At 32.0% G+C, this 16,145-nt stretch overlaps 1 protein-coding gene across 1 annotated transcript; it reads right to left on the reverse strand.

Annotated features, from left to right (window-relative positions):
- Positions 1–333: 333 nt before the first annotated feature.
- LOC134263475 (uncharacterized) lies at positions 334–10,188 on the reverse strand. Its single transcript, XM_062745825.1, has 4 exons — positions 10,182–10,188; positions 7,814–8,201; positions 829–968; positions 334–563 (listed from the first exon to the last, which is right to left on the reverse strand). Exons 1-4 carry the CDS (start codon positions 10,186–10,188, stop codon positions 334–336), a joined length of 765 nt encoding a protein of 254 aa, XP_062601809.1.
- Between the last annotated feature and the right edge of the window lie 5,957 nt (positions 10,189–16,145).

The following is a 16,145-nucleotide window of genomic DNA, read 5'->3' on the forward strand; positions in this document are numbered from 1 at the left end:
AACAATTTGTATTTTGTTACGAAGAGATTAAGATGACCCTTTTACAGATAATCAAATATTATCTATATATCTTTTTTTTCTTTTCAATTATCTTTTGATAATTAAACTATCAAAAATCATAAGATATTTTGACATTAAAAATATTTTTATTTTAAACAACATTTTCTTCCGTTACAACTTTAATCCGGAAAACGATGACCAGTCATCATAAGCATGTTGCCCATCTCCACCATGTGTTCTTATCCAAACTTTATCATTCTTCTTCATTTTTATTATAGCTGACGAAGATCCGGAAGAGTAGCTTGAACTGCCTGAGGCGCCGTCTGCATGATTTTAACCAATAATATTACTGTTGCTAACAATTTCTGTGTTAAACTTCTTCCCAGCTTTGGTAAGAATTGTCCAAGTGAATGAGTAGACACCGTCCTCAGGTGCTGTGAATTTACCTGTTCTAGCATCATAGGCATTTCCATCGTTCAGAGTTACCTTTTCAAATACAACAGCAGCATAGTTGGCAAGGTTCACCTTAGTTCTTGATATTCGTGATTGAAAGGCAATGATTCCTATTCAAAAACATGAATGACAAATACTTAATTGTATATTCAACAAAAACAATGAAAATCAATTTCACAAAAATATTCCCTGAAAGATTTTGACTTTGATAATGTACAATTTATAAATTAGTATCATACGAGTGTTTCACATTTTGATCAGTAGTTTAACATGATTATGAATGTAATCTAGCATGAAGGAAATCAAAAATATTACATAATTCTTTGTCTGACGTTTCACATAGGAAAACCTCCACATTTATGGGTGAATTTATACCTTTTTCTCCTGCTGTACAGTTAGTTGTTATATAACCCATTCCTTGACACACTGTATTGTACTTGTCTTGTGGGCGTTCCTTTGCATACACCACGAAAATCATGCACACAACAAGGAGTGCCGTTTTGAACAATGTTGTCCTATTCAAAGACAGTAAAAGTAAAACTAACCTTTTATTCAATGCAATTTGTCAAAAATTAAAATAATAAGATAAATTTGTAGTGAACACTTACATGCTTGTAGTAAGATTTCAATATTGTTTCTTAATCCACAATATAGTCATATATATCAGCTGCACCTTTTTATATACTATCATGACAGTAATTAAAATGTAACACGAGTAGATCGGAATAACATATTGATCGTCTCGTTCACTATTAATCAAGCTTCTAATAATGTTTCTGATAAAATCTTACTGGTGATCCAAGGTAACAAAACAGCTCTCTTGTTTCTAAAATTCAAAAGAAAAAACATCTTATGTGTAAAAAAAAATTATTTTAATGACGAAAAATGTAAACCATAAAAAAGAACACGAAGGAAAACGAAAGAATTTGGCTGGGATACATACCATAATCATAGAAAGCTTGACCAGAAATGCAGTTCAATAAATGATTACAAAACAGTGTCTCCCAGTCAAAATATCGTTAAAACACACAGATGTTATAATGCTGTAAAATACAACTTCATACTTCACTTGAAACAAAAGTGATTCATAAAAAACGATCCATAAAACAAATTCAAAATAATTTGATTAATTAAAAATATGGGGGGTAGAGTAGGGGTGATGGTTGCTTTTTAGATGTGTTCATGAATATTCTGTATCCGAAATTGGTGTGATTCCCAAATTTGGGGGTTGACGATTAATAAGGAATCGGTCTTACCTACAATTTAACATTCAACAATGTTAAAACAATATTCTACTTCAACGAGTAACACCTTATTGTCTAGGAAGTACAAAAAATACTATTTAGTCTAATCGGAAAAGGACAATGACCAAACTTGATGCTTGTGAATTCTGTCAACTACTGGTACATCCGGGGGTACAAATATAAACAAATGCACACTTTTTAGGTACTACCTACTAAATATCAGATACTTTCTGCAAATTTTAATAGTGGCTAGTGCGTTTGAGTTAGGGTTAAGAAACTGTTCATTACTATTAAGATTTTTTTTTGTTGTTAGTCCATTATTTATACACTGATTTGAAGTCGGATTTTCCCGTTATTTCCCGATCATGACAAGGAGCACATGGCGGGTGTGACCGGTCATCAGGGGATGCTCACTCCTCCATGGCACCCACCTCTGCTGTTTTGGAGATCCCGGTTTGTTCTGCTCCTATTTTGTATTGTTTTATGGACTTTTGATCTTGAATACTGTTCGTTATCTCCACATGTTTCATTGAAGACAAGAAAAAGGAGGCTACGAACTATACATATACTAATATCTATGAAATTTATATTGGATGTCACAAAACAAAATTGAGCTTGAAGAATTGCAAGGTTTTGAGAGTGAATTGTTTTTTTTTTCAAGAAAGAATATACCTGGTAGCAGAACTTTCTACAAATACATGTATGTATATAATATACACTATTTTATTACATTTGAAAAAAATAGACAATTGGGTCAGAATTTGCTTTTATATACATGTAAGACTTTTAAACAACTCTCAGACTTTGTATTTGATAACAAACAAATTATCATTTTGCACACTTACTTAGCATCGTTGGAACAATAAGCACCACGAAAGAATCTTGTTCTAATTCTTTTTTATCTCTATCATAGATATTCCTATACATTAACAAATTTTGATGAAATTTAGTCTCTCTGTCTGGCTATTTTGTATATCAGAAGATGATTCCAACTGTTTGTTACTTTCAGCAGATCTGTTATGATTGACGCCTGTAAATAATACAATAGATAAACGAGTAAAATGAATATCATTTATTATTCTTATGGCATAACAGGTCGTCGCAATATTTTCGGGACTATCGGAGAGCATCCCTTGCGTAACATTTTAAAAAGTACATGTACATGACGATCCCAAAAGGTACACTGGGTTATTCTCAAGTAGACAGAGTCATCAATACAGGCAAAGTTATCAAGTTTTTAATCGATGATCGATCGTTGATTTATTGATTGTATATTGTTTAACGTTCCTTCTCGAGAATTTTTCACTCACGACACCACTTGCCGGTAAAGAGCTGCAAATTTTGACCTACACTCGGCACTCAGGGCCATTGAGCAGTGAGGGATCTTTTTCCTGTCAGCACCTACTGCGACATGAAAACTCGGTTTATACGGTCTCATCCGAAGGACCGGTCTCCACGTCCCACAGTAGGATTCGAACTGCGACTTACGGATCAATTCCTTACCTCGCGACTCCAGAGCAGACGCTCTAACCACTGCGCCACGCGGGAGACACCAACTTTATGAAATAAATATTCAGAACTACCCAAGCTGGTACCTCTAATGGATATCATTTAAAATATTAACCATTTAATGTTTGATCTCATTCGTCAACAGATTCATTAAAACACTTTTAAAACGATGGACGATTGATTTAACAGCCAGCCTCTGAATACACATGAATATATCACTAAAATCGAATATTTTTTTTTTTGTTTTGTTTTTACAAAATTATGTACAATGTAACATCAAAATGATTTCTTGACTGTTTTCAAGAGTTTTATAATCATTTTTTTAAATCATTCATTTTTATTAATATCTCCATTCATATCGGGAACACAGGCATACGAATTAACAGGATTTGGCAGTAAAATGACCAAAATTGTCGAGAAAAGTACACTTGATAAAACATATTCAAAGCATTTTATGATTTGAACTAATTGTTAACTGTACTCACGCCAACAAAATTCGAAACCAACTTACAACTGGGAACATTTTTTTCTCGAGTATAAGAGTGGGTAAATTTTCAAAATCGATAAATTGTCAAATCTTACTGACACGATAACTTTTAGTTGGTCTAGAAAATGAAATGAAAGTTAAGACAAAGAATAGAATTAAAAAAATAAAGCTTTAAATGCACGAGTTCAAATTCAGTGTGTTAATGAATTCATCAAATGAAATTTAAGACTTCCTTATGTTAATTATTTGCAATGACTGTCTAAGGAATCAGTCGAGGAACTCATCAGTTAAATTTTATTGTCATTTGCAAATCAATAACAGTATATGAATGAGTCGTAGCGTTTCTATATAATGTCATGCACATGCAGTGGCACATCGGACTAAGGGAGGAACAAAATGAGTCCATCCAAACAAATAAAATACACTCAGATATGATATTCAAAATAATTCAATTAAACTCATGTTATCGATACATTTACTAGTCTAAAAATAATTTCTCTTTTTCATTGCTATAAAAAGAATTCAGTTAAATTATTAAAGCATATGGAAAGTTTGTGAGCTTCGCTACAACATTTCGATATAACAACAGCACTAAATCAAACAAAAACATTCAAATTAACAATAAGTTGTTTCTTTATTTTCCTGTTAACTACAAATAAAAGATGCTACAGTGTCTAACACATATGTTTCATACATGTATGCGGTTGTTTTAATAAAGACATTGACTAAAACTGAAAACTAACAGAAAGCTAACGGAAACTGAAAACTAACTTGTCAGATACATTATAACTTCATATTCTTTTATTAACTAATATATTTTCATAATTTCAAAAAATTTCATAATCTATATATTAAATATATATACCTGATGTTCCAAAGATTATTTCTTTTTTAAATTATCCCCTCGCATTCGTCTTTGGCGTTGTCTAATTATAAAAAGAAAGCATAGAAATATGGATTCTAGCTATAGAAAAAGGTGTGACAAGGATGGCTAGCCCATAGCTGTTTTGGTATTATACAAGATAAAAATCTTAAATAGCTAAAAGTATGAAGCATCTTTTACTCGTATCAAAAACGTTAAGGCAGCCATGATTGTATATGGTATAGTATTTAACAAAGTATCGTAAAAAAAATATTTCATAAATTTGTAATCATTTACTTTTTGTTGCATTATCTGAATACTATATTATTGGTGACCAAATGTTTTATTGAAAGATCTTGAATTCTGTTCATTATCTCCATATATTTCATCTAATACACTTATACATGTAATCATGTACATCGCACTAATTTCTTCTAAATGTGATTGTTCACGATATAAGAGTCACAATTATGATTGATAAACGAAGTGAATTCATAAAAAAGCTTCCAATTTTTTTTTTCAAGAAAATAATATAAAAAATGCTATTAGCATGATTATATGGAATAAATGACCTCTTCCATTATATTTTAGCTTATTACTATCAATGACATTTTATTTTATCTTTTAGAATATAGGAAAATATTTTAAAACAAGAAAAGAATTTTTCAGCATCGATAAAATTTATGGCTTCACTCTGTAAGAAAAAAATCTCTATTTTTTATCAATTGATTTGTATGGCAACAGCTTTCTTTGAAAAATAAGAATACAATTTGTGTTTCTATATAAAAAATTAAAATTGCGAGAAAGAACAGAAAATGTACCTCTTCATTCATTTTTAACTGTCTCACATTGATAAGGAATATAGCCTATTTTTCCATTACATAAGCAAAATACATTATACATTTTCCACGTCTTTTTTGCAATATCCAGATAGAAGGGGACATAATTCACAGAAATCATCAATATACATTCAAAATATATCACTGAAAGGGGGGCTTCATAAAGGTTTGGAAATGAACAATGGTTGTGACAAACAAAATATATATACAGTATACACTGTATAAAACAAATCCGTAAACAGGGCAAAAACACCGACTCCCAGAAAGTTACTGTTAGCCGGTTACATTTTCGTGATCTCTAATACTATTATAATAGTACAAAATAAATAGTATAAAACTAATACCTTACAATTGGTATTATACAGATATAGACCAATTGATAGATTTTTATTGCCTATAATACCCTATAACGACGATTGAATTTTCGAAATGAAAGAGTTAAACAACGGTATTGACATCCCTGGAACATAAACTTATCTGTCAATAGCCCACATTCTTTCATTATTACATACATATTCAGTTGAGGATAAAAATAGCTGAAGTAATCTCATTTATCATACAATTTGGTTCATAATTTGTCCTTGTTATTTGTAGTAACTAAACCCTCCAAATAAAAAAAAAACCCCAGATGCTGCAGATTACGTTTATTTCATGTTTGAATCGACATGTTATTGGGAATCAATGTTGATATCTGATATAAAAAACAATCTAATTAACCTTTTTCCTTGAATAACATTTAAAATAAAACGATATTAAAGGCACAATAGTCTGGTCCGATTTATAGAAAAAAATACTTCTAACGGCAAATAATTATTATTTGGTCTAGCATAGTTTTTAACCTATTTTGAGTATGCTGAATCCGAAAAAATATGCTGGCATTCATGAAAATGGCATTAAAGAGGTCAAAATGGCGATTCAAAATGGCGGACATCAATTTTTTCTAATTTTCTCTTAATATCGTTCAAAATGGAGAAATAATGTGTGAATATCTTACTGAGTGTAATACAAATATAAAAATGATAATAGAATGCTAACATTATTAGTTTAACTCAGAAAATTTAGTCGTTTCTACACTTAATTCGAATTTTCTCTGATTTATTTGTCTATTGTTCTATATTCTGCTTTGTTCAGGATTTTACAATTGCAAATATCCATACACTGCTAATTTGTATTTTTTTTCTCTGTATCTCACAATTCTACAACTGAATGATAGCGCAGCTGTAAGTTAAAAGTCAAAATGGCGATTCAAGATGGCGGATATTCATCTTTTTTTTATTATTATTTCTTAATGTCGTTTACATAGGAGAAAGGATTTCTAGCAGATTTTATCGATTATATTTTATAGATTATATAGATTATATTTCGAAAAAAGTCGTACGCTTTGGTGCACCTGACTTTTGAGATTTTGAGAATTCAATCTGATTTACGCAGTCTCTAGAATATGCTGTAGCACATTGCATCTGAAGTTTCTTCTTAGCAACAGCTAATATTTTTGAAAGGAGTAAGGATATGTTAAGAGGAGCATTTGCTCGACTTTGTAATGTATCTCTGTTTGTAAAGATTTTACAAAGTCTAGATACAAGTATCCAATGTAGGTATGATGGATCAAACTCAACTATGTTGACTGGGATGTTAAAAGTTTTAAAAGCTAAAATATGATTTTGAAGAATTTCAAATCCCATTTAAGTAAAAAATGAAGGATATATGACTCGCAAATTGCCTTTTGAGTTTCTTATACAATTCTTTAATATAATCTTTTAACATTTAATTCTTTCTGGTGCAGTTTTCAGATCTTCATCTTTAAATTCATAAATAGATTGAATCTTTCTTGCCAAATAAAGATATGGAGCTTCCATCTATATTTAGAACTTTTTTAAAGATGGTCGTTTTATATTCTTAATTTCTCATTTATTTCACAAGTCATGGTGAGTCCAGCGAGGCATGATTTATGTTATCAATCTTTGGCCATTTTTAAAAGGCTAAAACTGACCTGACTTAAAACTTTTTCATCCATCAGAAAACGATAACTTTATTTTTCTTTCTATTCATGGATTTATTTATACTGATTTTAATCTAGGACCAAAATCCCCCCCCCCCCCAACTACCTACCGATTTTTTTTTACCGTGAATCAGGTGATGTCGAACAAATTTTTTTTTTACAATGATTTCCAAAGAAAATTGCATGAATGCTTTTTTTCTGAAATTTGAAAAGGTTTAAACATGCTTAAGCATTTTTGGAGATATAAGCATTTGGATTTTGTTATGCAGAGATTAAGATGATCCTTTTACAGATAATCAAATATTATCTTTATCTCTTTTTTTTCTTTTCAATTATCTTTTGATGATTAAACTATCAAAAATCATAAGATATTTTGACATTAAAAATATTTTTATTTTTAACAACATTTCCGTCCGTTACAACTTTAATCCGGAAAACGATGACCAGTCATCATAAGCATGTTGCCCATCTCCACCATGTGTTCTTATCCAGACTTCATCTTTCTTCTTCATTTTTATTATAGCTGACGAAGATCCGGAAGAGTAGCTCGAACTGCCTGAGACGCCGTCTGCATGATTGTAACCATTAATGTTACCATTGTGGACAATTTCTGTGTTAAACTTCTTCCCAGCCTTGGTAAGAATTGTCCAAGTGAATGAGTAGACACCGTCCTCAGGTGCTGTGAATTTACCTGTTCTAGCATCATAGGCATTTCCATCGTTCAGAGTTACCTTTTCAAATACAACAGCAGCATAGTTGGCAAGGTTCACCTTAGTTCTTGATATTCGTGATTGAAAGGCAATGATTCCTATTCAATGACAAATACTTAATTGTATATTCAACAGAAACAATGAAAATCAATTTCACAAAAATATTCCCTGAAAGATTTTGACTTTGATAATGTACAATTTATAAATTAGTATCATACGAGTGTTTCACATTTTGATCAGTAATTTAACATAATTATGAATGTAATTTAGCATGAAGGAAATAAAAAATATTACATAATTCTTTGTCTGACGTTTCACAAAGTAAAACCTCCACATTTATGGGTGAATTAACACCTTTTTCTCGTGCCGTACAGTTAGTTGTTATATAACCCATTCCTTGACACACTGTATTGTACTTGTTGTATTTCTCCAGAAAGTCTTGTGGGCGTTCCTTTGCATACACTATGAAAATTATGCACACAACAAGGAGTGTCGTTTTGAACAAAGTTGTCCTATTCAAAGACAGTTAAAGTAAAAATAACAATCTTATTCAATGTAATTTGTCAAAAATAAAAATTTAAGATATTAATTTGAAGTGAACACTTATATGTTTGTAGTTAGATTGCAATATTTCTGTTTCTTAATCCACAATATAGTCACATACATCAGCTGCCCCTCTTTTTATACTATCATGACAGTAATTAAAATGTAACACGAGTAGATCAGAATAACATATTGATCGTCTCGTTCACTATTAATCAAGCTTCTAATAATGTTTCTGATAAAATCTTACTGGTGGTCCAAGGTAACAAAACAGCTCTCTTGTTTCTAAAATTCATAAGAGAAAGCATCTTATGTGTAAAAAAAAATTATCTAAATGACGAAAAATGTAAACCATAAAAAAGAACACGAAGGAAAACGAAAGAATTTGGCTGGGATACATACCATAATCAAAGAAAGCTTGACCAGAAATGCAGTTCAATAAATGATTACAAAACAATGTCTCCCAGTCAAAATATCGTTAAAACACACAGATGTTATAATGCTGTAAAATACAACTTCATACTTCACTTGAAACAAAAGTGATTCATAAAAAACGATCCATAAAACAAATTCAAAATAATTTGATTAATTAAAAATGTGGGGGGTAGAGTAGGGGTGATGGTTGCTTTTTAGATGTGTTCATGAATATTCTGTATCCGAAATTGGTGTGATTCCCAAATTTGGGGGTTGACGATTAATAAGGAATCGGTCTTACCTACAATTTAACATTCAACAATGTTAAAACAAGATTCTACTTCAACGAGTAACACCTTATTGTCTAGGAAGTACAAAAAATACTAGTTAGTCTAATCGGAAAAGGACAATGACCAAACTTGATGCTTGTGAAACAAAATTCTGTCAACTACTGGTACATCCGGGGGTACAAATATAAACAAATGCACATTTTTTAGGTACTACCTACTAAATATCAGATACTTTCTGCAAATTTTAATAGTGGCTAGTGCGTTTGAGTTAGGGTTAAGAAACTGTTCATTACTATTAAGATTTTTTTTTGTTGTTAGTCCATTATTTATACACTGATTTGAAGTCGGATTTTCCCGTTATTTCCCGATCATGACAAGGAGCACATGGCGGGTGTGACCGGTCATCAGGGGATGCTCACTCCTCCATGGCACCCACCTCTGCTGTTTTGGAGATCCCGGTTTGTTCTGCTCCTATTTTGTATTGTTTTATGGACTTTTGATCTTGAATACTGTTCGTTATCTCCACATGTTTCATTGAAGACAAGAAAAAGGAGGCTACGAACTATACATATACTAATATCTATGAAATTTATATTGGATGTCACAAAACAAAATTGAGCTTGAAGAATTGCAAGGTCTTGAGAGTGAATTGTGTGTAAGAAAGAATATACCTGGTAGCAGAACTTTCAGCAGATATGTATATAATATACACTATATTATTACATTTGAAAAATATAGGTAATTGAGTCAGAATTTGCTTTCATATAAGACTTTAAACAACTCTCAGACTTTGTATTTGATTACAAACCAATTAGCATTGTGCATACTTACTTCGCATCGTTGAAACAATAAGCACCAGGAAGGAATCTTGTTCTAATTCTTTTTTTATCTCTATCATAAATATTCCTATACATTAACAAATTTTGATGAAATTTAGTCTCTCTGTTTGGCTATTTTGTATATCAGAAGATGATTTCAACTGTTACTTTCAGCAGATCTGTTATGACTGACGCCTGTAAATAATACAATAGATAAACGAGTAAAATGAATATAATTTATTATTCTTATGGCATAACAAGTCATACATATAGGCAATTTAGCCACATATGATCCACATATGCATTGACTTTCATATGAAGATCATATGTGGATCATATGAGAATCATATGTATATACGATCATATGAGAATCATATGTGGCCAATCATATGAGAATCATATGATCATACATATGTTAATCATATGAAGTAATATACATATGATTCTCATATGAAAGGTCCAACACATGAGAATCATATGTATATTTCGGCAGTGCTCATATGAGAATCATATGAAACTGGTCATATGAGAATCACATGAAACCATATTCACTAATTTGCCCTTGTTATACTCAGGTAAAAATCATATGAATATTTTGACAGTGATCATATGAGAATCATATGAAACAGTGATCATATGAGAATCATATGAAACACAATTCACTAATTTGCCCTTGTCTCAAGTTAATTTGCAATTTCAATAATATATCTCAATAGTAATTTAAATGTACATCAATTTCAAAAGAATTTGTTAGCAATAACAATGTTAAGTTCTACTCTGTTTAACACCCCCCCCCCCCTTTTCCCTTATTTTAAAAAAAAAAACTTTCACAATTTCCTTTTTCAGTAATAATGCATATTCCAGACAAAATTGATAAAGAATAAATTAATTTGCTTTTTATTTCAAATCTTTTGGGTTTGGGTTTATTACTTGAGTCAAATAAAAAAATCCGTATTTTTCCCGGACCGGTTTTGACTTCTATCGGATGAAAGTGTACGTCATGTTTGACGTCACTGCTGCAGCAGAAGTGCTGGGTGTTGGAAAAAGTAAGTAGACTAATCTCCTAACAATTTTTTAAAGACCTTTATTTCATATTGTTTAAATATATCCTTTCATTACGTTACAGGTTCGTATGAACTCATCTCTGTAATACTCTCAACACTTGTAATTGTTAAATTAATGCATTTCGTAAACCTAAATAACGTTAGTGATCTGTAAGTAATTTTGGATAAATTTGTTTCTGAATGGATGTAAACATTACAATTTACATTATAGGCTAAAGGAATTACTTTGTTTTCTTTTTGTTACGTACTGATTTAAAAGTGAAAGTAGAAACCCAGTTTGGCGTTTTTGTATGTTGAGATCGTTATCAAGTCGATTCTTTCATGAACTTAACGACAAATGTTTGTTTTTGTGGCCTATAGATGCATTCAACAACTTGAGTTCAGTGTTACCGTGCTGCTTTTTTATTAAGTCCGAGAACCCTAAAGCTGATAAGACTGGCGATTGATCCAAAAGCTGATTGTGACAGACGATTGCATCATCACAATATTAAAGGTAAAAAGAAATACTTGCAATAAAAAATCAAAGTGTACATCTGTAATGACTTCATTATGACAAAATATTTTTTGATAATTTCTTTTTGTTCCTTTATAATTCTACATTGTTTGCATAGCTTCATCAAAAATAAATTCAACTCAATATATATAGAAGTAGTATTCTACATTATGAAACAATTTTAATCCAATTCACTTTTAAAATATGGTAAGTATGAATAGAATATGCTGGCTTTTAAAAGCTATGAAACTATACAATAACTTCAGGGGGTATAATGATAACAGTGGCAACTTTCAAGGTACACATATGCATGTGTATGTGTTGAAAGTACATCAGATAACTAATCCATTGAATATTTACATCTATGTATTCATTGACTGACATTTATGAAAAAAATCATACTTGACGATCCCAAAAGGTGCACTGGGTTGTTTTCAAGTAGACAGAGTCATCAATACAGGCAAAGTTATAAAGTTTTTTAATCGATGATCGATCGTTGATTGATTGATTGTACTGATTGTTTACCCAGATAGCATGACTATGTTGGGCCAACATGTGTTAAAGGTTGTATGGTTGGCGTTGGAGGAACAACGTTGGGCCAAGGTTGGACCAATGTTACCAAGTCAACCTTCTCGATCATGACAGAATTCCTATGTTGGCCCAATGTTGGTCCAACGTAAGCAACTTCCATTCACTTTAGTTTCCAAGGAAGGATGGATCCTGGTGTTGGTCCAACGTTGGACAAATGTTTATAATACGACCTTAAAGAAAAGTGTATTTACAAGTTGGTAGTAGTATATTGGCCCAACGTTGGCCCATTGTTTGTTATACACCCTTAAAGAATGTGTTTTATAAAGTTGGTAGTAATATGTTGGCCCAACGTTGGCCCATTGTTTTTAATACACCCTTAGAGAACGTGTCCCATTAAGTTGGTAGTATTATGTTGGCCCAACGTTGGCCCATTGTTTGTAATACATCCTTAAAGAATGTGTCTTATCAGGTTGGTAGTAATATGTTGGCCCAACGTTGGACCAATGTTTAAAATACACCCTTAAAGAAAAGTGTATATACAAGTTGGTAGTAGTATGTTGGGGCATCGTTGGCCCGATGTGTGTAATACACCCTTAAGGAATGTGTCTTATCAAGTTGGTAGTAATATGTTGGCCCAATGTTGGCCCATTGTTAGTTATACGCCCTTAAAGAACGTGTCCTATCAAGTTGGTAGTAATATGTTGACCCAACGTTGGCCCATTGTTTGTAATACACCATTTATGAATGTGTCCCATCAAGTTGGTAGTAGTATGTTGGCCAAACGTTAGCCCATTGTTTGTAATACACCCTAAAAGAATGTGTCTTATCAAGTTGGTAGTAAAATGTTGGCCCAACGTTCGCCCATTGTTTGTCATTCACCCTTAAAGAATGTGTTTTATAAAGTTGGTATTAATATGTTGGCCCAACGTTGGCCCATTGTTTGTAATACACCCTTAAAGAACGTGTCTTATCAAGTTGGTAGTATTATGTTGGCCCAACGTTGGCCTATTGTTTGTAATACACCCTTAAAGAATGTGTCTTATCAAGTTGGTAGTAATATGTTGGCCCAACGTTGGACCAATGTTAGTAATACCCCCTTAAAGAAAATGTCTTATCAACTTGGTAGTATTTTGTTGGCCCAATATTGGCACAATGTTTGTAATACACCCTTAAAGAAAGTGTCTTATCAAGTTGGTAGTATTATGTTGACCCAATGTTGGCACAATATTTGTAATACACCCTTAAAGAAAATGTCTTATCAAGTTGGTAGTATTATGTTGGCCCAATGTTGGCACAATATTAGTAATACACAAGAGTGTTATTTTGTTTAGGTGTTTTAAAGATGAGATATTTATATTGGGCCAACGTTGGTCCAATTATTATACTGCCAGCTAATTGATGGTGTTAATTTTATAATTAGCTTCTGAGCTTTACGTTTGGACAACATTGGCACATTCTGAAATAATTAAGAAGACTTTCTTTGTCCATGCTTATCATTGGATGCCTGCTTTTGTTTAGATATATTTTCAAAATTTTAATTTATATATTTGCACTTAAGTGATCACAGCACCAAAGAGTGTTTTATTCTATTTTTTGAAATTGTGTTTATGCTTATTTATTTGTAATAATTCCCAGATAGCAGAACATCGTTTGCCAAATCTTACATTATGTTTCTATTCTGTTGGGTTACCTTGATTGGGCCAACAATGGCCCAACATGGAATATTGATAGCTAGTTATGTATAATGGTGCGCTAATGTTGGGCTAACTGTTGACATGATATCATAAAACTATTATCATGAAAATGTTTGTTTGGGGATTGGCATCGGCCCTACGTTGGCCCAATATACCATGAATCTGATGAGCATCATGGGTAGACAACAACCGGGCTACTTGTAATATCCGCGCCATTTTTTATCTGACACGAGCGAGCGCAATGAGACTGATACCTTGCATATATCTGCAACCACTTTGTAAGTATTTATAATATGTTTGCCTCGGCACAGCTGAATTAACGTTTAGTTTTTAAACGATATTATGTACAAATCTGTGTAAATCAGACACGGGGAAGTGCAGAGGCCAGGTGCTGTTGGGTCAACACTGTACCCCAGATAGAATGCTAACATTGGGCCAACGTTGGGCCAATGTAATTGGTTACATCGGGCCAATGTTGGCAAATGACATTGACCCAATTTAAGTTTGCTCATCGGCCCAATGTTAGCCCAATATGTTGGGCCAACGTTGGCCCAATGTAGAGTGTTTTTTCTACAGATATTGGCCCAACGTTGCACCAACATCGGCCCAATGAATGCGACATTGTTGGCGAAACGTCAACAAGAACATTGGGCCGATGTTGGCAAATGACGTTGGTCCAGTGTCATTTTCTTCCTTGGCCCAATGTTGGCCCAATATATTGGACCAACATTGGGCCAATGTGTATAAACATTTAATTGTTACAAATCTGTATATTAACAAATCTGATTGTCTCTACAATCAGAAATAAATCTACAACCAATCCTACTTGAAAATACAGGCTAGCTAAAATAAATTTAAAATTCTTATAATTTATCAAAACAAAATAAATTATCAGTGATTAAATGTTTTTGTTTCTATACAAGAAAAATAAATGAAAGTATAAAATAACAAACGTGTTTTGATACGGTTTAAACAATGAATAATTTGCCCCTTATTTAGATTGAAATCTGTGTCTAATAGAATGCATTTCAGAAGTCTACCACTTAATTCACTTATATACACTTAACGTCAAGTACATGATCAAACATTTTGAAAATGTTGAACTTGTTGAAGTTAAAACAAAATTAATTCAGTACTAAACATGAATTGGGTTCTTTCATTTAAAATTTGTTCAGTGTAACGACAAATTTTCAATACATGAATTTTATATGGGGCAACATTGAATCAAAATCGTTGTGATGATGATGATCAAGCGTAGAAATGTTATGCATAAATGCCTTCATCACGCAAGCTTATCACTTAATCACACCATGAAATAAAAAAGACGGTTATTCCTTAATTGACAGCTTAAACATATAGTGATATACTTATAAATTTAATCGTATGTTTACTTTTTACTGAAAAAGTAACAAATGTATTAAGTACCAAATACTACAATTTTAGTGCTACTGGAGATTCTAAAAAGACATTGAGAACACAATCAAAGAATAGCTAAGGTATGCCATGGACAGGGATATGGGGGAGGGAGAAACAGACAAAGAAGAAAAGAAGGGGGAGGAGGAGACTCGGGAGAGAGAAGAGAAGACTTAGGAGAGGGATCAGATGGAAAATGGCAGTGCCTAACTTTTTTTCTGTAATATAGTGTGACATACCTGTAGTTCTACCCTTTTCTGTGTCTTTTTGTCGGTTACAAACACGATGCAGATGCCAGAAACATTTTTGTGTAAGTAATCAAAATGACGGGATTCATTTTAGTATTATTTTAAGAACATGAGGGTTTGGATTATTTGTTAGACGTGCTTATTGATACTTGTAATTTACTTAACTTTTGCATCAATTTACAGCAGAGAGGGAGTATACAGTCATGTAACCCTACATGTATCGCTTGAAGTGAGGACCAACTTTTAGTTCTTAAATGTTTTCTTCATGCACTGAGCAATAAAATTATAGTATGTTGTAATTTAATTTTATATTTTGATTTCTTTTTCATCAGTTTTTTAATTAATGTAGAGCTACTTACAATGCAATGCTTGTTGATGGCAATTCTATGAGATACTAGTATTGAGAATATGTATTAAACTAATAATCTAGCATATATAGCATATATAGATAGTATTAAAGGACTTTTACCATTAAACTGTACTACAAAACTAGTACAACCTTATTGTATATATTTGTTTGTCAATTTTGAGGAC

The sequence above is a fragment of the Saccostrea cucullata genome, unplaced genomic scaffold (assembly GCF_032062105.1).
Source record: "Saccostrea cucullata isolate Sc308-1 unplaced genomic scaffold, CSIRO_AGI_Scuc_v1 ctg2297, whole genome shotgun sequence".
Lineage (NCBI taxonomy): Eukaryota > Metazoa > Mollusca > Bivalvia > Ostreida > Ostreidae > Saccostrea > Saccostrea cuccullata.

Bases quoted from the DNA above. Each gene is read 5' to 3' on its own strand.
- LOC134263475 (XM_062745825.1), bottom strand. The intron at 969-7,813 runs GTAACGGACGGA...GTCTTTGAATAG, and splicing joins TCGTTTTCCGGATTAAAGTT to GACAACATTGTTCAAAACGG. The intron at 564-828 runs GTATAAATTCAC...GTTTTTGAATAG, and splicing joins CTGTACAGCAGGAGAAAAAG to GAATCATTGCCTTTCAATCA.